The sequence below is a fragment of the Physella acuta genome, unplaced genomic scaffold (genome assembly GCF_028476545.2).
Source record: "Physella acuta isolate Inbredline_101_S28 unplaced genomic scaffold, ASM2847654v3 ptg000366l, whole genome shotgun sequence".
NCBI classification, from domain to species: Eukaryota; Metazoa; Mollusca; class Gastropoda; family Physidae; genus Physella; species Physella acuta.
In genome coordinates this window covers 771363-799057 of record NW_026731885.1, presented here as the reverse complement: position 1 = coordinate 799057, position 27695 = coordinate 771363, and the positions used below count along the sequence as shown (strand labels likewise).

The following is a 27695-nucleotide window of genomic DNA, read 5'->3' as shown; positions in this document are numbered from 1 at the left end:
GGCGGGGGTGACTGGGGTGGGGGTGGGGGTGACTGGGGTGGGGGTGACTGGGGTGGGGGTGACTGGGGTGGGGGTGACTGGGGTGGGGGGTGACTGGGGTGGGGGTGACTAGGTGGGGGTGACTGGGGCGGGGGTGACTGTAGTGCGGGTGATGGTCCCATATTTCGGTATAGTGGATAAATTAAAACCCTCCCCCTGATAATTGTTTTAAAATTAGCCTTAAAATATTTATTCTACAAGGAATATAGGGACGGTTAATAATTGAAACCAGGATTTGAACCCACAACTTTCGAGTGAGCAATGGTGTTCTCTGCTATCCTTTCCTTATTCCTTTCATATACATTGAACATTCTTATTGCAGTTGAACTAAACCCTTTAGAAGAACGACTAACCAAAATGAAGAAGTAGAGTTCAACTGTGTATGGTATGACGTCATAAACATGGCATGTATGGAGAGTACTGTGTCAGTCTGCCGTTTACTTTTTTAAACTCAAGCTAGGTACTCATTAGAACTGAGTTGACTCAATCACGTCAGAAAGAGTAAAACTCGAACCGTTTTGGGATTAGTATTTAAGTAGAGCCCTCGTTGACAGGGATGAATTGAACATTCACATCAATGCTCTCCTCCGACCCCCCCCCCCCCACCCCCAACTGGACAATATGAGAACCACCGCATGAAAAAACCTCAACCCACTGCACTAAAATCCCATTACCATCGCTTTATTTACACAACCTAGACAAATACATATAATTACATTCCGTTAAATAAAATACTAATTAGAGACTGAACATATACGTAATTAACCATGATGCATTACACATTTAAACTTGGGTGGCTATTTTTATACGTAAAGGTTGATCGTATTTTTAAATTGAAGTTATTGATTAATCAATTAATCAATAAGTTTTTCTTTTACTTCTGTAATGAGCCTGTACCACTTAGATGGTCAAACAGTCCTCGTTAAAAGAACAGTCGTAGTCTATTCATTATGGTACATTAAGTCTATCCATTATGTGGACAGTATTACAGTAGGTCATTTTATTATGTGGACAGGGGTACAGTAGGTCATTCCATTATGTGGACAGTGATACAGTAGGTCATTCCATTATGTGGAAAGGGGTAAAGTAGGTCACTCCATTATTTGGACAGTAGCACAGTAGGTCTATCCATTATGTTGACAGTGGTACAGTTAGTACAGTAGGTCATTCCATTATTTTGACAGTCGTACAGTAGGTCCATCCATAATGTTAACAGTGGTACAGTAGGTCATTCCATTATGTGGACAGTGGTACAGTAGGTCTATTATGTTGACAGTGGCACAGTAGGTCCATTATGTTGACAGTGGTACAGTAGGTCCATTATGTTGACAGTAGTACAGTAGGTCCATTATGTTGACAGTAGTACAGTAGGTCCATTATGTTGACAGTGGTACAGTAGGTCCATTATGTAGACAGTGGTACAGTAGGTCAGTTATGTAGACAGTGGTACAGTAGGTCCATTATGTTGACAGTGGTACAGTAGGTCATTCCATTATGTTGACAGTGGTACAGTAGGTCATTCCATTATGTGGACAGTCGTACAGTAGGTCATTCCATTATGTGGACAGTGGTACAGTAGGTCTTTCCATTATGTTGACAGTATCACAGTAGGTCCATTATGTTGACCGTGGTACAGAATATTGACAGTACAATGGCAGGTCTAGACAATATGTTTTTCGATAACTTTCTACATAAAACAAAAAAGTAGTACCAACTTGAAAGTATTGGGAAATGTATTTATTATGAGGACCTAATACTCAACTTAAAACTCACTTATGAAGATAATTCTAAGGCTTATGTCCTATGAGTGATATGGACATTTTAATAAAGTTGTAACTCCATATACAAAGTATAATACAGCTGATGTATTATTGGTTAAATGAACAATACACTAAACTTTTAGATTTATTTCCTAAACTTAATGCTATAGTTATATCCCTTTTGGTTATGTAAGCATTACGTGTGTTAAAGCCCTATTAATTATAGAAGGAACTAGATGTCGCCAGTTGTAGCTGTGTATGTTACCGCTTTAGGGGCCATTAGTTACCGCACCATCCCCACCCCATTCCTTACACCCCCCCCCCCCGCATCCCCACCTCCCGCTGCGTGGGCCCTTACGAAATTTACAAAGCGGTCCCACCCCAAATCCACGCTAATCTCTAAGCGTCGATTTCTCAACACGGAAATAAACCACAAACCCACTACACGACACTCACACACCCTATTCCCTCCTCACCCCCATATTTACACAACCCCCCCCCCCCCCACACACACACACATATTCCCGTGTAGACCTACTCACAATTCTGATATCCCACATGGTGTAAATCCACACTACGATTATTTACCCCTTTTAAAAAAAAATCTCACACCACCCACAACCCCTCATCTACAAAAAATTGCTCTACTCGCTGCCCCAACTACCCCCGGGGGGTGGTGCGAGAATGTAAGTCCTACAAACCGGAAATCAGAAAATGAAGACCACTTCCTAGTCTAGAGACGAGCGGACAGCCCCTGGGAGAAGCGAGCCGCACCAGACATTTGATTTCTTATTATTACAGAACAGATTTTTAAACTAGGCTTCAATTTCACTGTAATTATTTTGTATTCTGTCAAGTTGGATTGAAATTTTGAAGCTGAACATATCGATATTTTATGGTGTATTAGTACATAGTACATTAGCATTATCCATGCACATATTTTAAGACAGTTATTTAGGATTATCTTAGCATTAAACCTGAGCTGAACTCAAAGGCTCAATGCTTACCATTAGCTTAACTCTAACTCGGCCTTTGAAGCGTAATATAAAATATTGGATACAACAGAACATCTACACTACTCTCTTGCTCTCTGTCCGAAAAATATTTTCCGATGCTATGAGATCAGTATCTTCAGCGATATATGGAGAACTTAACGATACGGACTTTGGTTGAAAATAATATGTTGGATGTATTAAATTTATAAACTAAATTTTATTTAAAGACGGAAAATAAAAATAAAGGCATATTCGAATGTAGAAACACTTCTTTATTTTTGCGACCAGAAAAGTGTTTATGGTTATGACAAGATGTGCTAGAGAGCAATCATATAAGTAGTACACAAAATATCACTCGCTAAAATAATAACGTCACATGATACAAATAGAAAAATATCATTATGAAACAATATAAATAAAAGGTTTAAACTACTTAAAGTACACAACACTCATGGCGTCATTGGCTGTAGGATAAAAAAAATTCATAAAAAACGTTTTAATAACAAGCTTTTATGTACTAATGCACTAAAAAGTAGAAAATAAACTATACACTACTATTTAAATTACTATAAAGAAAAGCGTGGGTCACTTTAGTACTTTAGTACCTATTGGATATACCTTTACTAATATTTGAGAAGAGACCCACGCTTTTTTTATAGTAATTTAAATAGTAGTGTATAGTTTATTTTCTACTTTTTAGTGCATTAGTACATAAAAGCTTGTTATTAAAACGTTTTTTATGAATTTTTTTTCAGTACTTTACATGTTTTATTTACAATAGTGTTACATGACTAAAAACCATTGCGCGTCTATTGAACGTGATGGCGCAGCTATTGAACCTGATGGCGCAGCTATTGAACGTGATGACGCGTGTGGTGTGGTTGGATAGACATGCCTACAAATTCGGTCCAAATTGTAATTAATTCATAAAAAATTAATTAGGCATCCAATTAAATCTAATTTAATTTCATATTGCATTGTCTTCATGTCTGGACCCATGTGCCAACTGTGAATCGTCTCGGTCAAGTAGAACTATCCGAATTTTCACTCTTGCGTTTCGATCTAGACTGACGACAGACTGTCGACTTACGACAGAGGAAGTGAGTTAAATAAAAGCTTGTAAAAAGTGAAATTAAAATTGAATTTCGAAAATGATACACAATACTAATGATGTCAACTTCAATAAGTTTCGCTTGCCACATATTCCAATTTTAGAATATGAATAAAAGAACAAGATCTATTTCATTCAAATTTGATTTAAATCTATAGATCTACTTATCAAGACGAACGCTGTGAAATTTATAAAATTTTCTCGACCAAAATTAGTTTAAAAAACAACAGAAATACCATTGAATAGTCGGGTTTTTAACGGAATCATTTTAGTCGTATAATCAGTGCGGACATTTATAATGGTGTTGTGTTGACTAATAATGTATATAATTTGGTTTTAATTTTTCAAATAGGCATTGGAAGCTTATGTTAAATTAAATAAGTCGGAATTTTTAGCTATTTAATTATTAATTTGCTTTGTCACTAACATCGTTAGTTTTGACTAATAGCTATTTTATTTTATAAATTTCTCAAATAAGTATAACATTTAAAAAAATATATGGATATAATTCACGTGTAACGGATACAGAAGGCTAGTACTGCATAAAACGAAGCTTCTATGCAAATACTGGGTAAAACCTACCATCTACGCACATACTGTGTAAAACGTACCATCTACGCACATACTGGGTAAAAAACCCTTCATAATTGAACTCAACGAACAACAAAATTCTTGTACGGATTTCTTCCTCCATAAGGTACTCAGGGAAAGCCGAACAAGAGGTCGCAGAAGACATAATACCCTTACACACGGCAGTAATACCCGAAGCAGACGACTCTCGTTCGCCTGCTGGATGCAACAAAGACTGGCCAAGATGGCGGCTGTGTGTTGCCTAAATGGATGTGTCAATCAGCATACGCCGGGAGACCGCAGCTAGGGTGTTGGTTCAATGCGAGGTGGCTGTCTTACAAGACCGCAGCTAAGGTGTTGGTTCAACGTGATGTGGTCTTGTGACTGTCTTACAAGACCGCAGCTAAGGTGTTGGTTCAACGTGATGTGGTCTTGTGACTGTCTTACAAGACCGCAACTAAGGTGTTGGTTCAACGTGATGTGGTCTTGTGACTGTCTTACAAGACCGCAGCTAAGGTGTTGGTTCAACGTGATGTGGTCTTGTGACTGTCTTACAAGACCGCAGCTAAGGTGTTGGTTCAACGTGATGTGGTCTTGTGACTGTCTTACAAGACCGCAGCTAAGGTGTTGGTTCAACGTGATGTGGTCTTGTGACTGTCTTACAAGACCGCAACTAAGGTGTTGGTTCAACGTGATGTGGTCTTGTGACTGTCTTACAAGACCGCAGCTAAGGTGTTGGTTCAACGTGATGTGGTCTTGTGACTGTCTTACAAGACCGCAGCTAAGGTGTTGGTTCAACGTGATGTGGTCTTGTGACTGTCTTACAAGACCGCAGCTAAGGTGTTGGTTCAACGTGATGTGGTCTTGTGACTGTCTTACAAGACCGCAGCTAAGGTGTTGGTTCAATGTGATGTGGTCTTGTGACTGTCTTACAAGACCGCAGCTAAGGTGTTGGTTCAATGTGATGTGGTCTTGTGACTGTCTTACAAGACCGCAGCTAAGGTGTTGGTTCAACGTGATGTGGTCTTGTCACTGTCTTACAAGACAAGGTTCGGTCTCATGATAGATAAGACATTTGTATATTACAAGTCAAACTTCGGTCTTCTGTTAAATGAGACAAAACATGAGTTTGGACTTGTGCTAAATAAGACACATTTTTGTGTGACAAGACAGATTTCAGTCTTCTTCTAAACAAGATTTTTTTGTCTTACAAAACAAAGTAAGGCTCAGGAGTGCGTTAAAGTATAGGTTTATGGGGGTGGGGGTGTGGGTGTGGAGGGTCGGGTACTCTTTGATGGTACTTTCCTGTGAGGTATCATACTAAACCAGACAAAGTTTGATCTACTTTTAAACAAGACATGCTTGACTTCCAAGACAAGTATCTGTCTTAAGCTAAGCAAGTCTTTTTTTTTAGACAACACAGGGCCCTAACTACTGTAAAATAAAATATTAAAAATCCGAAGCTATTAATAAACTTAATCCTACAGAAAATGTAAATATGTATCCGTTATATTACACAATCAGCTGTTGTTGTGAGTTTGTCTTAAGACATTTATGGTAAGTTGTTAAAGTTTTACCACCCGCCCAGTTGTTACCACATTGTTAAAGTGGGCGTTTCTCCTCTATAATCACGGGATTACTGTTGTTTTTTTTTAACGAGAGCTCCAGAAATAGTTTCGTTAATTGATTTAATAATTTTTTAATGGATTGTGGCAAATGTGTAAATGAGTTTCAAGCTACTAAACTAACTAAATTAGCAGGCTGAGTACATTTTATAAAAATGGAGAAATGTGGTTAGCGGTCGATTGGTAGAGGGGTGGGGAGGTGGGGAGGTTTTGGTGGAGTGGTGGAGAGGTTTTGGTGGAGTGGTGGAGAGGTTTTTGTGGAGAGGTTTTGGTGGAGTGGTGGAGAGGTGGAGAGGTTTTGGTGGAGTGGTGGAGTGGTCGAGAGGCCGTTTGGTGGAGCGGTGAAGAGGTTTTTGTGGAGTGGTGGAGAGGTTTTGGTGGAGTGGTCGAGAGACCGTTTAGGGGAAGAGTCGAGTAGTGAGATGGCCAAGGGTTAGAGTGTCGAAGTGGCTGAGTGGAGTGGTGGAGAGGTCGAGAGGTCGTTGTCACGTGGTCGAGTGACCAAGAAGTCGTATGGTGACGTGATGACGTGGCCTGAATGAGTTGTTACACTCGGCCACCTAACTGTAGATTAAAACTTACACGGTTATTGCTCTGTTAGCCACAGACCCGCCATCTTCACTTAGTACAGACCAGAGTTGGTGAATGTATAGGAAGTTGGGAAATGGTTGCCAACACTTCATACGCCAAAGTTATAGAAACAGACCAACTCTACTTCATCTGCTCTACAGATATGATCATGTCCGTTAAAGTGACCTTTAAAGCTTTTAATAATAAAAAAATGTCGTGCCATTGGTATCCGGTTCTCATGTTTGTCTGCGCAGTCTTGACCACGCCCATATATCTCGTCTTCACGGCATAACGTCGCGTGCGCTGACTAATTAACCACCTGTCTAATTATCAACTTCTCACTTTCGCCAAATCTGCTACAAAACAAAAAAAGCTGTTAATAAACAGCTTCAATAACCCCCCCCCCCCCCCTCCACACCACCCACCCTTACCCTACATAGCATAGCTTCTCCCTGAAGAATTCCTCCCTAAGCTTAGCCTCGATAAACATCTATATAAATATATTACCGTTTTTCTCATAATAAATAACAACACGGGTTCTTTTTCGAATGAGTTTATTACCCCATATGTGTGAATGAGAACAGAGATTGTTTATTCAGTGTTAAATATTTACCCCTGCGTGTCAATATATCTAGTAAATTCCAATCCCCCCCCCCCCCCCATGAAGGTGAATTACATGGACAAAATCCTCTATTTCCAGAACTCTCCAAGCCGTGTAAATTTGCCGGCACGTGTCGAAAGAGTAAAGATGGACAGCGATAGTCTACCCCCTCCCCCCCTCCATCCCCACCCCTCGTGTCTACAGCCGCGCAAATAAATTTTTTCTTCACAAAATCTATTTGTTCATCATTTATAGATTCTTGTTCATTTTCTTTTCCCAATATTTGGTGAGGCTGATAGCCTCGCTCCCACACCGGAAGTGAACATTTTTCCAATCAGATCGCTGACCACGAAAAGCGATATAAATTGATTTATTTCGGGCCACAGATGGGGCATAAATCAACACATCTTTATAGATAGATATCTTTAGAGTTGAGGAACCAATGCAAATCATAAACCTGGCGTCAGTGGGTCAGGGAGGAAAATGGACCAGTTCTCTTTGACGGATGGTACGTTTCTGCAAGGCTCAGGGTGCGTTAAGGTATAGGGGGGGGGGGGGGGGGTGTGTGGAAGAATGGTACTTATCTACATGGTTAGGTAGGAGAGTAGGTTAAGGATGAGGAACGTGGTTAAGGATTTAGATGAAGACTGCTCTACAGTTCTAAATATCATTATATATATATATATATATATATATATATATATATATATATATATATATATATATATATATATATATATATATGTATATATATATGTATATATATATGTATATATATATATATATATGTATATATATATGTATATATATATGTATATATATATATATGTATATATATATATGTATATATATATATGTATATATATATATCTGATATATAAAGCTCAATTCTGTAACGCATGTTTGTCGTTGGCATTTCTACGGATTTAAGTGTTAGATCAATTATCGTGCGCGTTTGTCTAAATTTATGAGTTAAAAAATTACTATTAAAAGTGTTGGGAAATCATTTTCATTTTTCAAATTATAGTAATAATTGTCGGCATGTTCATTAAACACAAGTTTTTAAAAAATATCATCTTTTACAAAAATTCTAATTATGTTTTTATTTAGTCCTATAGCGCTTACTTCCCTTTGATAAATTAGGCAAAACACAATTACTTCCCTTTATGAAATCATTGCATTAGTTGAAAAGCATTTACTTTTTAATTACTTTGTTTTGGTGTTGGGAAAAAAATAATTACATAATTAGCGGGGATTGATCAAGTGCAAATGTTTTAGGTATTTTACGGATAAGCTTGGAGTATTATAATTGTTCATTAAATTGAAACAGGCGCGTTCGTTTAAGTGAGTGCAAAAACTATGAATAAGTTGGGGTACTATAGTCGTTTATTAAGCTAAAACAGGCGATTCTGCCCCGGGCGTTTATGTTCGCGTTAGTGTTTTCTTTGTGTTTAGGTGGGTTTGCGTTAGTGGTTGCGTTTTGATTTGGTTCGTTTTTGTTCTTTCTTTTTTCGTTTTTGTTTGTGTTTTTTTTTGTTTGGGTTTGTATTTGTGTTTTTGGTTGGTTTTGCGTTTGGATTTGGTTTGTTTTCGTTTGCTTTTTCGTTGTTTTTTTTTTTGGTATTGGTGTTTGTGGTTGGGTTTGTTGTTAGGTTTTTGTTTTCGTTTGTTTTTTCTTTGTGTTTGTATTGGTGTTTGTGGTTGTGGTTGGGTTTGTTGTTAGGTTTTTGTTTTCGTTTGTATTTCTAATTGTGTTAGCGTTATGTTTGCGTTTTGTTGTTTTGGTTGGTTGTGGTTTGGGTGGGCAATGCCGGGTTTATGATGATTACTAAACACACAGGTAATGGTCTTTAACGGAAAGGTTTTTCACAGAAGCCAGAGCAGGGCCTGGCCGGGACGGCTAGTGTATATATATATATGTATATATATATATATATATATATATATATATATATATATATATATATATATATATATATATATATATATATATATATATATATATATATATATATATATACTTTTATACCTGGCAAGGGTTAGGAATTCGTTCGAGGTTATGACTATATTCATTTAATTTTATGTATTATAGGGAAAAAAAAGTGTCATTTTATTTGATAATTTTGTTAACATTACATAATGGGGTCGTAAAAAATAATTGTACATGACTAAAATTTGTGACAAAAAAATACTAGGCAGTTCTATTTTGTAACTTCCATTATTCGCGGGAAACCACGGCAGTGCTTAGAATTTTATTTCCCATTCCAAATTCTCATTGACTACAAACCTACAGCAGACCGGTAAAGTCAGCTAGTATTTGAACCGGTAGCCAACATAACCACGGGCTAAAACACAAGTATTATTCCTCCACCTGGAATCGAATAGCTCTAGTTTTTAGATGACAAGACAATTTTTTTTACAACCACGCGTCGCTGCATCTATTTTGTTTTCCTTTCATATGTATCGATTTTTAAATTACTTTTCTGTTCTTTATTAGGCGAGATAATTATAATGCCGTGTGAATTATAGTGATTCCAAAGTTCAGACTCCCGCGTTGAATGATATGCGTGATATCTTGGTATGCATGAGGGGGTAGTTAGATCATTTCATTGACGGGACCATTTTACCTGGGAGTGGGGGAAGGTTGGGGGGGGGGTATCGACCCAGGGAGAGGGTGTATCGACGACTGCACTTCAGACGGGTGAAACAAGTTGAATATGTGGTTCAGAAGAGAAGTTAAAAAATTGAAGAGATTTTTGTCAATGTATCTCTCCGTCCATCACCCAACCCCACCTACTACACCGGGATTACATTTGAAGCAATGAAAATATAAGTTAAATCGAGTGGTCTAAACATGTGCTGTTGTATTGGACTACGTGTAAAAGTTAAAGTAAAAATCCCTTTCGAAACAGGGTGGCCCACGAGGTAGGTGAAGTAGAGTTTACCTGTTTCTATGCCGTCGGCTTACAAAAGGATTGTATGGTCAGTACTACGCCCGACCGTCTTTACTTTCCCGAACGTAAGCCAGGTACCCATTAGAGCTGGGTGGACTCAGAGACGTGTTAGGGCTCTAGCACTCATTATTGACTTATCATTTTGTACTAGCAATATTGGAAATATATTTCGGTGTAACCTGGAATCGTACAGTGTTTCATCCAGACTTTTTTCTCCGGGGTGCACTTGAAATTTTCTGGGGGGGGGGGGGAGCGGACAACAGTTTTCGGGGGGGGGGGACACTTTCAAAAGTATATATTTTCTATTTAAATTGTATTTCGTTCGGGGGGGGGGGGGGCGGTACACTTTCTTGGGGGGGGGGGGCGGTGCCCCCTCCCCCCCCCCCCCCCTCCCCCGAAGAGATGCCTGGAAGAAACTCTGGAATCGTACCTCGCACTTCGAGGTTAACGTCTTGGATAAAAACAAACTAGGCTACAACTTCCGATGTGGAGTTTCTACATCAGACAAATTCCTGCGGCCTTGAATATTGATGGATGCAGTAGACACGAAAACTTGATCTTTTGAATATTGATGAGGCTAATTTTACTTTCGCCGTCATCTTGATTGTGCTGTTTATTGATTTATGCTCAGGAAGCAGGAAACCAAATCACATGTTTGCATTGGTTTTATTGGGGGGACAAAATCACATGTTTAGATGGGTTTTATTGGGGGGACAAAATCACAAAAACAGTTAAGTCAAAACCACGCTCTGTTTTCTACTTTATCCTTGATCAAGCACGACTCACAGAAAGGCGGTAAATTGTTCCTCCCTAGACATAACTTAGCTGGGAGGGAACCTGAGAAGATCCACGCTCAAATAAAACAGAACTAAACACCACCGTTCTAGCGGATCTGTGAAATATGGCCGCCACACATACCAGCGATGTACGAGTCGCGTTTCGTGTTTGGAGAAAAAAAAGATTTACTGGAAGCTGTCTTATGCTACATTTTATCCGGTGGGTGAATTAACATCTTAAAGACGGTGTAAATAACGTGTAGGGGGAGGGGGGGGTGATACTAAATAAGTCGATTTCCATCGTTTAATGTTGTTTTTTTCTATTCCCCTGGCCAGCTATAGACTGTTGTAATTGATGGATAAAGTTGAACTAAAAAGGAAGCGGTTTCGAGATTTGATTGTCTTAGGGTTGAATGTTGTGTAACTTGGGGTGTTTTAAACAACCTTAATTACATAACTGGGGACACGCTGGTCGGGGGATAGTTTAGAGCGTGGGTAATTATAGTACTCAGTCAACTGATGGCACAGTTCGTACAATTGTTGTGTAGCTGATATAACCGTACTGCTTAGTAGCAGTTGTGCTCAGCTTCTCACAGCCGTCCACACAGCCGTGCACAGAGCCTTGCTCAGCTCCACACAGCCGTACCCAGCTCCACACAGCCGTACCCAGCTCCACACAGCCGTACCCAGCTCCACACAGCCGTTCACACAGCCGTACCCAGCTCTACACAGCCGTACCCAGCTCCACACAGCCGTACCCAGCTCCCCACAGCCGTACCCAGCTCCACAGAGCCTTGCCCAGCTCCACACAGCCGTGCACAGCTCCACACAGCCGTGCACAACTCCACACAGCCGTGCACAACTCCACACAGCCGTGCACAACTCCACACAGCCGTGCACAACTCCACACAGCCGTTCACACAGCCGTACCCAGCCCCACAGAGCCTTGCCCAGCTCCACACAGCCGTTCAAACAGCAGTGTCCAGCTCCACACAGCCGTGCCCAGCTCCACACAGCCGTGCACACCTCCACAGCCGTGCACAGCTCCACACAGCCGTGCCCAGCTTCACACAGCCGTGCCCAGCTCCACACAGCCGTGCCCAGCTCCACACAGCCGTACCCAGCTCCACACAGCCGTGCCCAGCTCCACACAGCCGTTCAAACAGCAGTGTCCAGCTCCACACAGCCGTGCCCAGCTCCACACAGCCGTGCACACCTCCACAGCCGTGCACAGCTCCACACAGCCGTGCCCAGCTTCACACAGCCGTGCCCAGCTCCACACAGCCGTGCCCAGCTCCACACAGCCGTACCCAGCTCCACACAGCCGTGCCCAGCTCCACACAGCCTTGCCCAGCTCCACACAGCCGTGCCCAGCTCCACACAGCCGTGCCCAGCTCCACACAGCCGTTCACACAGCCGTACCCAGCTCCACAGAGCCTTGCCCAGCTCCACACAGCCGTGCACAGCTCCACACAGCCGTGCACAGCTCCACACAGCCGTACCCAGCTCCACAGAGCCGTGCCCAGCTCCACACAGCCGTTCACACAGCCGTGTCCAGCTCCACACAGCCGTGCCCAGCTTCACACAGCCGTGCACACCTCCACACAGCCGTGCACAGCTCCACACAGCCGTGCCCAGCTCCACACAGCCGTGCCCAGCTCCACACAGCCGTGCCCAGCTCCACACAGCCGTGCCCAGCTCCACACAGCCGTGCCCAGCTCCACACAGCCGTGCACAGCTTCACACAGCCGTGCCCAGCTCCACACAGCCGTGCCCAGCTCCACACAGCCGTGCCCAGCTCAACACAGCCGTGCCCAGCTCCACACAGCCGTGCCCAGCTCCACACAGCCGTGCCCAGCTTCACACAGCCGTGCACAGCTCCACACAGATAGAGAAAAACAAAAACATTAGTAAAAGTTTCATTTGAAAGGGACGAAAGAAGAAGTAGCATCCAAATTTGACTCAACTGTAATGAAATAAAAGTCTGAGGGTTGACTTGACAAAGATTTGGTTTATCCCCACCCAGCTTTTGTAAGCCAATCATTCTGTTGGCGGCGTTTTGAACGTGCCTGGAATCTTTATTATGACAAGATCTGTCACTTGTGTTTTGTCAGACAGCTAGTTTATCATTTTTTTGTGTTTTGCTAGACAGCAAGTCTGTCATTCGCTATGTTGTCAGACAGGCAATAAATTCGTGTAGAACATAAAACCATTTATAGAGTATAAATTATTTTCACTACTGATAACTAAATAGGACTTCACACACACACACGCACGCACGCACACACACACATACATACATACACACGCACGCATGCACTCACATACACACACACATTATATATATATATATATATATATATATATATATATATATATATATATATATATATATATATATATATTTACATATAGCCTTATAAAGGTACCCCCAGATTGTTAGTTCCAGTTTTCCCAGTTTCTTAGAATATTCTAAATTTAACGTTCCTACATGAAATTGAATGACGTCTCAGAAGTAAGTTTTTATCTCCCCGTGTTTTACCTCCCCTTCGTGTCGAGATGTTTTTAAACTGCCCGGACTACCTACCACCCTAATGGCCCCTTTAGCAACTTTCCCTGACTCGAGCCAATGCTTTATGGCCTCAGACACGCATGGCAGTCAGTCTTAAAAAATCTGGCCACATTCATGTCGTGTTCAGTTCCGGTGCATTGTCTGCGCGGAGAAACCTCAGCTCTCCTGAAGATAGGCAAAAGATGTTTACTGTATGTTGCAAAAGCTTTTTGTGTGTCGGATGGTCGGGTGGTTTCGTTGTTTGAACCATCAAAACATTAAGTTGTTTGGCTTTTAGGGTGCAAAAATAGAAATAAAATTCCCTATTTAATCTAAATATCTTTTTTTTTGTCTCCCTCCCTCCCTCCTCTCTCTCTCTTTGTCTTTCTATTTATCTCTCTCCATATATATATATATATATATATATATATATATATATATATATATATATATATATATATATATATATATATATATATACGAAAAAATACGAAACTATATATTTCTTCTTTACGTTTTAGATAAGGGAAGGCGTGGTCGTAGAACGCAAGAATTCTAGCCAGGATTCGAACCCCCACTCTACGAAGTGGTCACTGGTGGCGTCAGGGAAACTAAAGAATAATGTACTAGCATTGACCACATTATCCCATTTGGCGCTGAGGTCACAGAAAAACATGTGTACTCTACTTCACCTGCCCCCACCTGTGCTTGTAGAAGTAGTGTTCAGACACACATATCCATGTTATTTTGTTGTGGTTTAAAAATACTATACATTAGGGGTCGTTCATAACTGAGGTCACACTCCTAGGAGGTGGGGTTGGCGGGGGGGGGGGGGGCTCAGTCAATATTTTAGCAAAAAAACCATGTTAAAAAATAAAACTGCGAATTTGAGGAAGGGGGGGGGGGTTGTAGGGTGATGTTTAACATCGTTTTAGGAGCGGGGGGGGGGGGGGGTCCTGGGTTTTTTTTATTTGATGAAGTGCGACAGAGGAGGATGATGTAAAAATCGTCAAAAAAAAAGCATGACGTCATATTTGGATGACCTCGTACCAGTTTGTAAGCTGTTCTTTAAATAGACAATACAAAAGTACTTTCTCCTGTCCATTTTTTTATGTTAGACGTAAAATCTACCCATATAATAATAGGGCTGGTAAGTAGGTCACCAACCAGTTCTTCGGCTCAATAAAACCTGCATGAGCCATAGAGCTGGTTGGTGGCCTACTTACCAGCCCTATTAGCAACGGACTGATTTGATATTTTCATGGTCATATAGCCTTGAGCTTCGTCCCCCCTAATCGTATCTGACACATACATTTGTGTACTCACGCTGGAAACCAAAATAAATCACGTGCCTCGGCTCATGTTACAAGGTCACTGGTGGGTAAATTAAGTTTTCTTCTCACGGGGTCATTGCCCTGTAGACCATAAAGGAAGACAAATCTGAAGCCAGTAATATTTCTTGGTTGAATTCGTGTTAGGCGGATATATCGCTGGGTAGATTTTGGGGGAGATAAAATAAATGAATATCTACTGATAGCTCAAAGACTGTTTTTTTTTCGTGTTTAGGTTTAGGTGATTAGTTAGGTTTAGCATTATGATTGTCAAATGTTATGTTTGGGCTTAGTATAACATGACATGGCATTAGAACATGACATGGCATTATGACATAATATTACATTTGAGTATGTCATGGCATTAGAACATGACATGACTGTACAACATGACATGACTGTTCAACATGACATGACATTAGAACATGACATGACATAAGAACATGACATGACTGTTCGACGTGACATGACATTACAACATAACATGACTGTACAACATGACATGACTGTACAACATGACATGACATTAGAACATGACATGGCATTAGAATATGACATGGCATTAGAATATGACATGACTGTTCAACATGACATGACATTAGAACATGACATGACATAAGAACATGACATGACTGTTCGACGTGACATGACATTACAACATAACATGACTGTACAACATGACATGACTGTACAACATGACATGACATTAGAACGTGACATGAATGTAAAACGTGACATGACATTAGAACATGACATGACTGTACAACATGACATGACTGTACAACATGACATGGCAGCCGACTGTGACATGACACTTAGCTCGATGTCAGACCGAACCAAATTAATCCCATCTCTCCCAGCACTGTAGACAAAGTTCAGAGTTCACTGTACAAAGGTCGGAGGTCACCGGGCTAAAAAAATGTTGCTAGCGTGCAAGCAGTTTATAGAGAAGTGGGTGTAGGATTAATCTAGAAGTCATATGGGAGCTTAGTACAGATGACGTCACACAGTCGCTGTGGGGGGGGGGGGGGCGAAACGGGGATAAAACATAATTGAATATTATGTAAGTGGTACCACGGATAAGGGTATTAGGCGGGGTAGTCTTGCTGGTTTGGTAAGAGGGGGAATGAAGTGGAGTCATGCGTCATACGGAGGCTTGAGCGAGGTACTCGAGTCATATACTTTGAGTGCGTTTTGGAGTCATTTGAGTCGCATGGAGAACCAGAGTCATATTTGAGTAGTGGAGTCATTTGTGTCATAGAAGTTTAGAGCAGTGTGTTAGAAGCAGTGGAGTCATAAAAGTGTTGGCAGAACATTGGAGTCACATAAGTGTTGGGCAGGACACTGGAGTCATAGAAGTTTGCTGTAAAGTACTTGAGTCACAGGAGTCACACATGTTTATAGTTAAGAATTAGAGTCATTGATGTTATGCACATTTATAGCAAAGTACTGGAGTCAAAGGAGTCACACACTATTATAAAAAGTACTGGAGTCAAACAAGATTATAGCAAGGTACTTCTATCAAACAAGTGAAGTTCATACGTACCAAAATTCCGAAATCAATTTCTTTAGTAAACAAACTATAACAATCGTGTCGCTTACATCAATTTTCCTCTCACCCGTAAAAACTTAACCGCATCGATTATGCTGAACCGTATTTACTTAAACATTTTTATATCATATTATTTTTCCGAGAACATCAATTATAAAAAAATTGTTTTTTTAATCATTACTTGCCTGTCACCTACAACAGACGCTAGAAATTTCTAGAAATTCTCTGGTGAATTCTTGCACTGAAGACAGACGTTATATCTTTCACACAAGTCCCAAATCGTAGGGTTCATGTAGTTTCACATTTCACTAAAGTCCCTTATTGTTTGGAAGGGTTCATGTAGTTTCATATTTCAATAAAGTCCCTAATCGTAGGGTCATGTAGTTTCATATTTCACTAAAGTCCCTAATCGTTTGGTAGGGTTCATGTAGTTTCATATTTCACTAAAGTCCCTAATCGTAAGGTTCATGTAGTTTCATATTTCACTAAAGTCCCTAATCGTAAGGTTCATGTAGTTTCATATTTCACTAAAGTCCCTAATCGTAAGGTTCATGTAGTTTCATATTTCACTAAAGTCCCTAATCGTTTGGTAAGGTTCATGAAGTTTCATATTTCACTAAAGTCCCTAATCGTAAGGTTCATGTAGTTTCATATTTCACTAAAGTCCCTAATCGTAAGGTTCATGTAGTTTCATATTTCACTAAAGTCCCTAATCGTAAGGTTCATGTAGTTTCATATTTCACTAAAGTCCCAAATCGTAAGGTTCATGTAGTTTCATATTTCACTAAAGTCCCTAATCGTTTGGTAGGGTTCATGTAGTTTCATATTTCACTTAAGTCCCTAATTGTAGGGTCATGTAGTTTCATATTTCACTAAAGTCCCTAATCGTTTGGTAGGGTTCATGTAGTTTCATATTTCACTAAAGTCCCTAATCGTAGGGTTATGTAGTTTCATATTTTACTAAAGTCCCTAATCGTTTGGTAGGGTTCATGTAGTTTCATATTTCACTAAAGTCCCTAATCGTTTGGTAATGTTCATGTAGTTTCATATTTCACTAAAGTCCCAAATCGTAAGGTTCATGTAGGTTCATATTTCACTAAAGTCCCTAATCGTTCGGTAATGTTCATGTAGTTTCATATTTCACTAAAGTCCCTAAGCGTTTGGTAAGTTTCATGTAGTCAAATCTTCACACTTCCCTTATCGTTTGGTAAGTTTCATGTAGTCAAATCTTCACACACTTCCCTTATCGTTTGGTAAGTTTCCTGTAGTCAAATCTTCACACTTCCCTTATCGTTTGGTAAGTTTCATGTAGTCAAATCTTCACACTTCCCTTATCGTTTGGTAAGTTTCATGTAGTCAAATCTTCACACACTTCCCTTATCGTTTGGTAAGTTTCATGTAGTCAAATCTTCACACTTCCCTTATCGTTTGGTAAGTTTCATGTAGTCAAATCTTCACACACTTCCCTTATCGTTTGGTAAGTTTCATGTAGTCAAATCTTCACACACTTCCCTTATCGTTTGGTAAGTTTCATGTAGTCAAATCTTAACACACTTCCCTTATCGTTTGGTAAGTTTCATGTAGTCAAATCTTCACACACTTCCCTTATCGTTTGGTAAGTTTCCTGTACTCAAATCTTCACACACTTCCCTTATCGTTTGGTAAGTTTCATGTAGTCAAATCTTCACAATCTTCCCTTATCGTTTGGTAAGTTTCATGTAGTCAAATCTTCACACACTTCCCTTATCGTTTGGTAAGTTTCCTGTACTCAAATCTTCACACACTTCCCTTATCGTTTGGTACGTTTCATGTAGTCAAATCTTCACACACTTCCCTTATCGTTTGGTAAGTTTCCTGTACTCACATCTTCACACACTTCCCTTATCGTTTGGTAAGTTTCATGTAGTCAAATCTTCACACTTCCCTTATCGTTTGGTAAGTTTCATGTAGTCAAATCTTCACACACTTCCCTTATCATTTGGTAAGTTTCATGTACTCACATCTTCACACACTTCCCTTATCGTTTGGTAAGTTTCATGTAGTCAAATCTTCACACACTTCCCTTATCGTTTGGTAAGTTTCATGTAGTCAAATCTTCACACACTTCCCTTATCGTTTGGTAAGTTTCATGTAGTCAAATCTTCACACACTTCCCTTATCGTTTGGTACGTTTCATGTAGTCAAATCTTCACACACTTCCCTTATCGTTTGGTAAGTTTCATGTACTCACATCTTCACACACTTCCCTTATCGTTTGGTAAGTTTCATGTAGTCAAATCTTCACACACTTCCCTTATTGTTTGGTAATGTTCATGTAGTCAAATCTTCACACACTTCCCTTATCGTTTGGTAAGTTTCATGTAGTCAAATCTTCACACACTTCCCTTATCGTTTGGTACGTTTCATGTAGTCAAATCTTCACACACTTCCCTTATCGTTTGGTAAGTTTCATGTAGTCAAATCTTCACACACTTCCCTTATTGTTTGGTAAGTTTCATGTAGTCAAATCTTCACACACTTCCCTTATCGTTTGGTAAGTTTCATGTAGTCAAATCTTCACAATCTTCCCTTATCGTTTGGTAAGTTTCCTGTACTCACATCTTCCACACACTTCCCTTATTGTTCGTGAAGTTCCGGAGCTTGCCACGTTTTTCTGAGTTTGTGTCCAGAAAATATGGGCCGGCAGGGAGCTTGAAATTGTTCGAGAATTTAAACCGATGTTCTGGGCGCATTAAAATAGTGTTTGGTAGCATTTTTAAAAATAATTAGAACAAATTCAACCCCATGAAATTTTAATATAATATAAAATTAAATTGATTATACTCACAACATTAAGAAGCATCGAAACAAAATCTCCACAGTTTTAAGAATTGAACAGAACGAGTGTTTGGAAGGAAGAAAATAAATACAGTATATATTTTAAAATACGGTTTAGAGGAATCAAATTAACAATACCTAGATAAAAACACTACAACCTAGAACTATAGTGTTGTTAACTTTTTATCAACAGACCGTCCCAAAGTTAAACCTAACACATTCCCAAGTACCAACAGACCGTCCCAAAGTTAAACCTAACACATTCCCAAGTACCAACAGCCCATCTGCAGATCCCCAAATCCCATTTTAACCTCCCCACCACCCCAACTCACCGCCCTCCCCAACACCCCCACCCCCACCCCACCAGCGAGTATTGATCGTTGAACCACAGAATGCACCACAAAACTCACTCCATCATGGCCCAAACTCCTTGTATCCCCTCGTGTAGCCTTCCATTATTACAAGATCTTTGTTTAGCCTTCCATTATAACAAGATCTTTGTTTAGCCTTCCATTATTACAAGATCTTTGTTTAGCCTTCCATTATTACAAGATCTTTGTTTAGCCTAGTAGAGCCTTCCATTATTACAAGATCTTTGTTTAGCCATCCATTATTACAAGATCTTTGTTTAGCTAAGGGTAGCCTTCCAATATTACAATATCTTTGTTTAGCCATCCATTATTACAAGATCTTTGTTTAGCTAAGGGTAGCCTTCCATTATAACAAGATCTTTGTTTAGCTAAGGGTAGCCTTCCATTATTACAAGATCTTTGTTTAGCTAAGGGTAGCCTTCCATTATTACAATATCTTTGTTTAGCCATCCATTATTACAAGATCTTTGTTTAGCTAAGGGTAGCCTTCCATTATAACAAGATCTTTGTTTAGCTAAGGGTAGCCTTCCATTATTACAAGATTTTTGTTTAGCTAAGGGTAGCCTTTCATTATTACAAGATCTTTGTTTAGCTAAGGCTAGCCTTCCATTATTACAAGATCTTTGTTTAGCTAAGGGTAGCCTTTCATTATTACAAGATCTTTGTTTAGCATAGTGGAGCTCTCCATTATTACAAGATCTTTGTTTAGTCTAGAGTCAGGTTTTAAGAAGATTCCTATAGAAAAAAATTACATCGCAGTTGTAAGATCACAAAAACCGATTCCCACTTGCAAGAATTCTAAAACAAAGTTTTTACATTTTTTATTTAACTTTTCCGTGATAGTTGTATTTATTTTTATTATGATTATTATAAAACCTGTTGTATTAACGTATTTTTAAGTTAAATAACGCAGAAATTGTGTCTGAAAAAAAATTGAAAAAAGTAATCGATTTAATAACATATGCAGCTTTCAATCTCTGCAAATAATCAAAGGTCTTCAAAGGTTATTGAAAAATCTCCCTTATGTAAAGATTTTGGCTTTTCTTTAATTATTAAACAACAATCATACATCATACAGAGATGTCAAGAATGAGAATGTGTACGAAAGATTTCTAAAACATTCTCCAAACAGTATTTAACTAATGATGTTGGCGGTGTTATACCCTTTAACGTGGGGATCTTGTGGTCTAAGATAAAACATCGTTTCCTCTAGCTGGAAGAAATAACTCGGAAAATAAAAGTGTGATTACTAATGCAAATGGCTATTTGTAAATGTGTCGTTCAGCAAATCGTTCAGCATTGACGAGTGGTAAAATGCAGTTTTTCTCTACCAATATCTAACGCGGGGGCTGTTTTAGTCGGGGACCATTAGTAGGAGGCTTTGCTTGTTTTTATACGCTGCTAAGTTTGTAAAAAGAAAAGGTCGATTGCTTTTAGAAATGGCGATAGATGTTGTCATTAAATTCTTTAGATCTACTACTGTTAAATTTAGTAGTTTGAATATTTTCAGCATTACATCCCCTCCCCCCTTTCTATCTACACATAGATGTTTCATTGCACAACCTTTGGTGTGTAGAAAATATGTCGTACGTTGTAGAGTTTGTAGTGAGCTATTGATGCTATAGTTTTGGTGAATATTAATAATTTCTTTGTATAAGGATGAAAGATGTTTTCGCTGGTTTCAAAGAGGGTATGTTAAGACTTTCTTTTAAATGTTATTTTGAATATAATTAGTAACAAAGACAATGCTATTTAGAGTTACTGTTTTAAGAATTTCGGGATGTATTTTTTTTTTACTATAATCGTTTAGTGGGAGGATCTATACATGTAGGTGGTGTTTGATAATGACAAGCTATCTGTAAAATTCGGCAACATACATTCCAAAAGGGAACTGATCGTGCACACAGCATCGTACAAGTCACACTGCATCAAGTTGAAAAGTGGTGTACTTAACTACCACATTCCAACAAGCTGACCATTACATTAATGCACTTTATCCCATTCTAACAAACTAGCCACCCGTGCACTTTACCACATTCCAACAAGCTGACCACCAGTGCACTATACCACATTCCAACAATCTGAACGTTTTTACATCCGATCCATCAGAAAAAAATGGAACATTTTGTCAAGTTAAGGCCGCACAATTTCACCCTTCACGTCACAGATTTGAATGAGTTGATTTTTTACCCGTAATAAATTGTTACGTTTGAAAGATATCGTAGATGGGGGTGGGGGGAAACAATATATGTATGTGTTTGTATGTGTATCTGTATTTGTGTGCATGTTTGAGCATAAAGCAAATCACAAATAACTTCTAAATAACCGGCGTTTTCCCCTGCGCGATAACACCATGATTTATCAACAAGAGGGGGGGGGTTTACTGGACAAGCGGTTGGTGGTGGGGGGGGGGGGAGAGCTCTATTTGATTATTGCTATATTTAGACCCCAGCGCATGCTGCCGCGGACAGGGAATGGGATAAGGTCACTCTTGTTTTCATATAATCACAAGTGATTTATTTCCCTTTGTGGGGGGGCGGTCAACGTGGAAACGATGGTTGGGCTGTGTGCGAGTAGCGCGGCGAGATTCCAATTCTTGGTTCGCCGAACTTGAATAGATCTACAATGTGAAAACTTGTATGTGTTTGGCTGTGGGGATAAATCAATTCAAACTAGTTTTTGATACTTTTTAAAAGAAATTGATGGAATTGAAAGTCAGTCAAGATTTATATTGACAAGACAAGTTTGGAGTCAAAGTGAAGTCAAGATTTAAATGAAAGTCAAGGCTTTAGTTATGATGGTTTGAGGCTGAGAAAAGCCAAGAATTACATCATCATCGTTGGCGGCTTTTAATTATCTTGGATAAAGGCTAAGAAAAGTGAAAATATCCAAGTCACTACTACCTGAGATGCTGCCATATAAGGATGTAAGATACATCTGAAGTGTAAGCTAAGCTTAACTACTAACAGCAAGAAGTCTGAATGGTTGAGTTTAGTGACGTAAAAGAAGGTTCAAAGAGCTAAACAAAGTCCCTGTTTGTCCTAATGAGCGTGCGATATGTGTAGACACATGTGTCTTTATAGTCTGTAGCATTCTGTATCTATATGTTTCTCAGTGTCCGAAGTCACTGAGGTGACTCAGGACTAATGAGTACCCAGCATGAATCGGGTGATTAGGGTTGTTCACGTCAGGTAATAAACTTCTCGAATGTCACATTTGTCATGTCAAGGACACGGGAGATCAAGCGAAAACCAGATAACGGGCAGAACAATCTACCCCCCCCCCCCACCCTCGGGATTTTAGATTGTTCTAGGCCACGTGTAAACAAACACCCGGCCTTTGATCATACCACGTTCCTTGCATCATTCCCTGATCCTATCAAACCACGCCCCGCCCCCCCCCCCCCTGCATCAATCCCTGACCCCAACAAACCACGCCCCGCCCCCCCCCCCCTGCATCAATCCCTGACCCCAACAAACCACACCCCCACCTCTGATCATTCCCTGACCCCAACAAACCACACCCCCACCTCTGCATCACGCCCCACCCCCCTAAACCAAACACACCGGCTATCGTAAAGGTAAGAATACTATCTGGATATGAAATACAATCTTAGCAACATGTCTGTGGTATGATCAACTGCTATTTCCTTTTTTTAAACTACCAAACAAGCACATACAAACAAAAGTATATGTGTAATTATGTATTGGGAACAGTATATGTTAGTTCACCAAATACACAAACTCTTTATATATATATATATATATATATATATATATATATAAATATATATATATATATATATATATATATATATATATATATATGTTCAAAAACTATTTTTATTATATTCTATTATCTTTAAACCAGACAGTGTCAAATGGATATAAACTGTTCAATAATAAACATCAAACTACTTATTGTGTAACTACAATCTAAACACTTCACATTATAGTCAATCGCTAACAGAGGAAAACTTCCTGATGTGTTGATTTATCCTAACCTAACCTTAACCCGAGTCACCCACACTACAGGACCAAGAACTGACCCAATCAACTAGACGACATTTTTATGACACGAACTACGGTACCGGATATCTGCGGGTAAAAAACCCACGCTGACAAATCAACCGGGCGACCGCTGGTTTTAAGGGGCCATCACTGGGTAAAAAGAGACGGGCCATCGACTGAAACAAATGGGCCATCGACTGGGACTAAGAGATGGGCCATACCTTCTTATTTTATCTTCATACTCCGTCTTTTAACACCACACCGATCTAGTACGTTCCCAGATTTTAAAAAAAAAGTTTCTTTCTTGTCTAATACTAATAGCCACTTATATATATATATATATATATATATATATATATATATATATATATATATATATATATATATATATATATATATATATATGTGAGCTTTATGACTCAGACCATCCTAGTTCTATCCTATGGATTAGGCTTAGGATTATGTCCCTATTTAGAGTAACGCCGTTTTTATACTTTAATGTAAAGACTTTAGGTCGCTATTAGAGCTAGAGTTAGTGTTCAGTTTTTAGCTTATGGAGGATTAGCACGGATTAGCGTGAATACTGGTAGGGCTTAGATGACTTACAAAACGAAAACATTTTTTCTAGAATGTTTTGACTAAAATAGTCGTTATTATGAGATGAGACTAGTTATGGTCAAATTAAATCAAGATTAAGATTACGATGACGCTATAGGAATTGTACAATAAAAATGACTGTATGATTAAAGCATGATCAATGATTTACTACAACGACCCATCCTGACAAGACATGACTTAGATTACTTAGAACATGACTTAGAACAGAATATGAATTAGAACAGAACATGATTTAGAACAGGACATGACTATGAACAGAACATGACTTAACTGAACATGACGATAAAACATGACTTAAAGCGAAATATGACTTAAAGCAAAACATGACTTAAAGTAAAACATGACTTAGAACAGAACATGACTTAGAACAAAACATGACTTAGAACAGAACATGACTTAGAACAGAACATGACTTAGAACAGAACATGACTTAGAACAAAACATGACTTATAACAAAACATGACTTAGAACAGAACATGACTTAGAACAGAACATGACTTAGAACAAAACATGACTTAGAACAGAACATGACTTAGAACAGAACATGACTTAGAACAAAACATGACTTAAAGTAAAACATGACTTAGAACAGAACATGACTTAGAACAAAACATGACTTAGAACAGAACATGACTTAAAACAAAACATGACTTAGAACAGAAGATGACTTAGAACAGAACATGACTTAGAACAAAACATTAGATGTCCCCTCCCACTTGTCGTCAAATGTCCCCAGAGATCACAAGAGAATACAAATCTTCAAATATCGATTCATGTGAGGGGCTGGAAATAGTTCTAACTGTTATCAAAGAAAATCGATTATTAGAATTCTATTTTTGTGTGAAGCACTCCTGCTTGTAAGCTGGGAGATGAAATGTCTATGTCAAACCATAAAGTAGACATTTCTAGCGATTAGAAATGTCTATGTCAAACAATAGCGATTAGAAATGTTTATGTCAAACAATAAAGTAGACATTTCTAGCGATTAGAAATGTTTATGTCAAACAATAATGTAGACATTTCTTGCGATTAGAAATGTTTATGTCAAACAATAATGTAGACATTTCTTGCGATTGGAAATGTCTATGTCAAACAATAATGTAGACATTTCTAGCGATTAGAAATGTCTATGTCAAACAATAATGTAGACATTTCTTGCGATTAGAAATGTCTATGTCAAACAATAATGTAGACATTTCTAGCGATTAGAAATGTCTATGTCAAACAATAATGTAGACATTTCTTGCGATTAGAAATGTCTATGTCAAACAATAATGTAGACATTTCTAGCGATTAGATATGCCTATGTCAAACAATAAAGTAGACATTTCTAGCGATTAGAAATGTTTATGTCAAACAATAATGTAGACATTTCTTGCAATTACAAATGTTTATGTCAAACAATAATGTAGACATTTCTTGCGATTAGAAATGTTTATGTCAAACAATAATGTAGACATTTCTTGCGATTAGAAATGTTTATGTCAAACAATAATGTAGACATTTCTTGCAATTACAAATGTTTATGTCAAACAATAATGTAGACATTTCTTGCCATTAGAAATGTCTATGTCAAACAATAATGTAGACATTTCTAGCGATTAGAAATGTCTATGTCAAACAATAATGTAGACATTTCTTGCGATTAGAAATGTCTATGTCAAACAATAATGTAGACATTTCTAGCGATTAGAAATGTCTATGTCAAACAATAATGTAGACATTTCTTGCGATTAGAAATGTCTATGTCAAACAATAATGTAGACATTTCTAGCGATTAGATATGTTTATGTCAAACAATAAAGTAGACATTTCTAGCGATTAGAAATGTTTATGTCAAACAATAATGTAGACATTTCTTGCAATTACAAATGTTTATGTCAAACAATAATGTAGACATTTCTTGCGATTAGAAATGTTTGTCAAACAATAATGTAGACATTTCTTGCGATTAGAAATTTCTATGTCAAACAATAATGTAGACATTTCTAGCGATTAGAAATGTCTATGTCAAACAATAATGTAGACATTTCTTGCGATTAGAAATGTCTATGTCAAACAATAATGTAGACATTTCTAGCGATTAGAAATGTTTATGTCTAACAATAATGTAGACATTTATTGCAATTACAAATGTTTATGTCAAACGATAATGTAGACATTTCTTGCGATTAGAAATGTCTATGTCAAACAATAAAGTAGACATTTCTAGCGATTAGAAATGTTTATGTCAAACAATAATGTAGACATTTCTTGCAATTACAAATGTTTATGTCAAACAATAATGTAGACATTTCTTGCGATTAGAAATGTTTATGTCAAACAATAATGTAGACATTTCTTGCGATTGGAAATGTCTATGTCAAACAATAATGTAGACATTTCTAGCGATTAGAAATGTCTATGTCAAACAATAATGTAGACATTTCTTGCGATTAGAAATGTCTATGTCAAACAATAATGTAGACATTTCTAGCGATTAGAAATGTCTATGTCAAACAATAATGTAGACATTTCTTGCGATTAGAAATGTCTATGTCAAACAATAATGTAGACATTTCTAGCGATTAGATATGTTTATGTCAAACAATAAAGTAGACATTTCTAGCGATTAGAAATGTTTATGTCAAACAATAATGTAGATATTTCTTGCAATTACAAATGTTTATGTCAAACAATAATGTAGACATTTCTTGCGATTAGAAATGTTTATGTCAAACAATAATGTAGACATTTCTGGCGATTAGAAATGTCTATGTCAAACAATAATGTAGACATTTCTTGCGATTAGAAATGTCTATGTCAAACAATAATGTAGACATTTCTAGCGATTAGAAAATGTTTAGGTCTAACAATAATGTAGACATTTCTAGCGATTAGAAATGTCTATGTCTAACAATAATGTAGACATTTCTAGCGATTAGAAATGTCTATGTCTAACAATAATGTAGACATTTCTTGCGAACAGAAATGTTTAGATCAAACAATAATGTAGACATTTCTTGCAATTAGAAATGTTTATGTCTAACAATAACGTAGACATTTCTTGCGGTTAGAAATGTTTATGTCGAAAAATAATGTAGACATTTCTAGCGATTAGATATGTTTATGTCGAACAATAATGTAGACATTTCTAGCGATTAGAAATGTTTATGTCGAACAATAATGTAGACATTTCTAGCGATTAGATATGTTTATGTCGAACAATAATGTAGACATTTCTTGCGATTAGAAATGTTTATGTCTAACAATAATGTAGACATTTATTGCGATTAGATATGTTTATGTCTAACAATAATGTAGACATTTCTTGCGATTAGAAATGTTTATGTCGAACAATAATGTAGACATTTCTTGCGATTAGATATGTTTATGTCGAACAATAATGTAGACATTTCTAGCGGTTAGAAATTTGATCTTCACCATAGGAGTCAAAATAACTGA

The 27695-nt window shown here is 38.3% G+C and overlaps 1 protein-coding gene across 1 annotated transcript; it reads left to right on the top strand.

Annotated features, from left to right (window-relative positions):
- The first annotated feature begins 7754 nt into the window (after positions 1-7754).
- Positions 7755-12928, top strand: LOC131941587 (uncharacterized). The gene is made up of 2 exons (XM_059300902.1): positions 7755-7779; positions 11550-12928. The coding sequence occupies exons 1-2, from the start codon at positions 7755-7757 to the stop codon at positions 12926-12928; spliced, it is 1404 nt and encodes a 467-aa protein (XP_059156885.1).
- The last annotated feature ends 14767 nt before the right edge of the window (positions 12929-27695 follow it).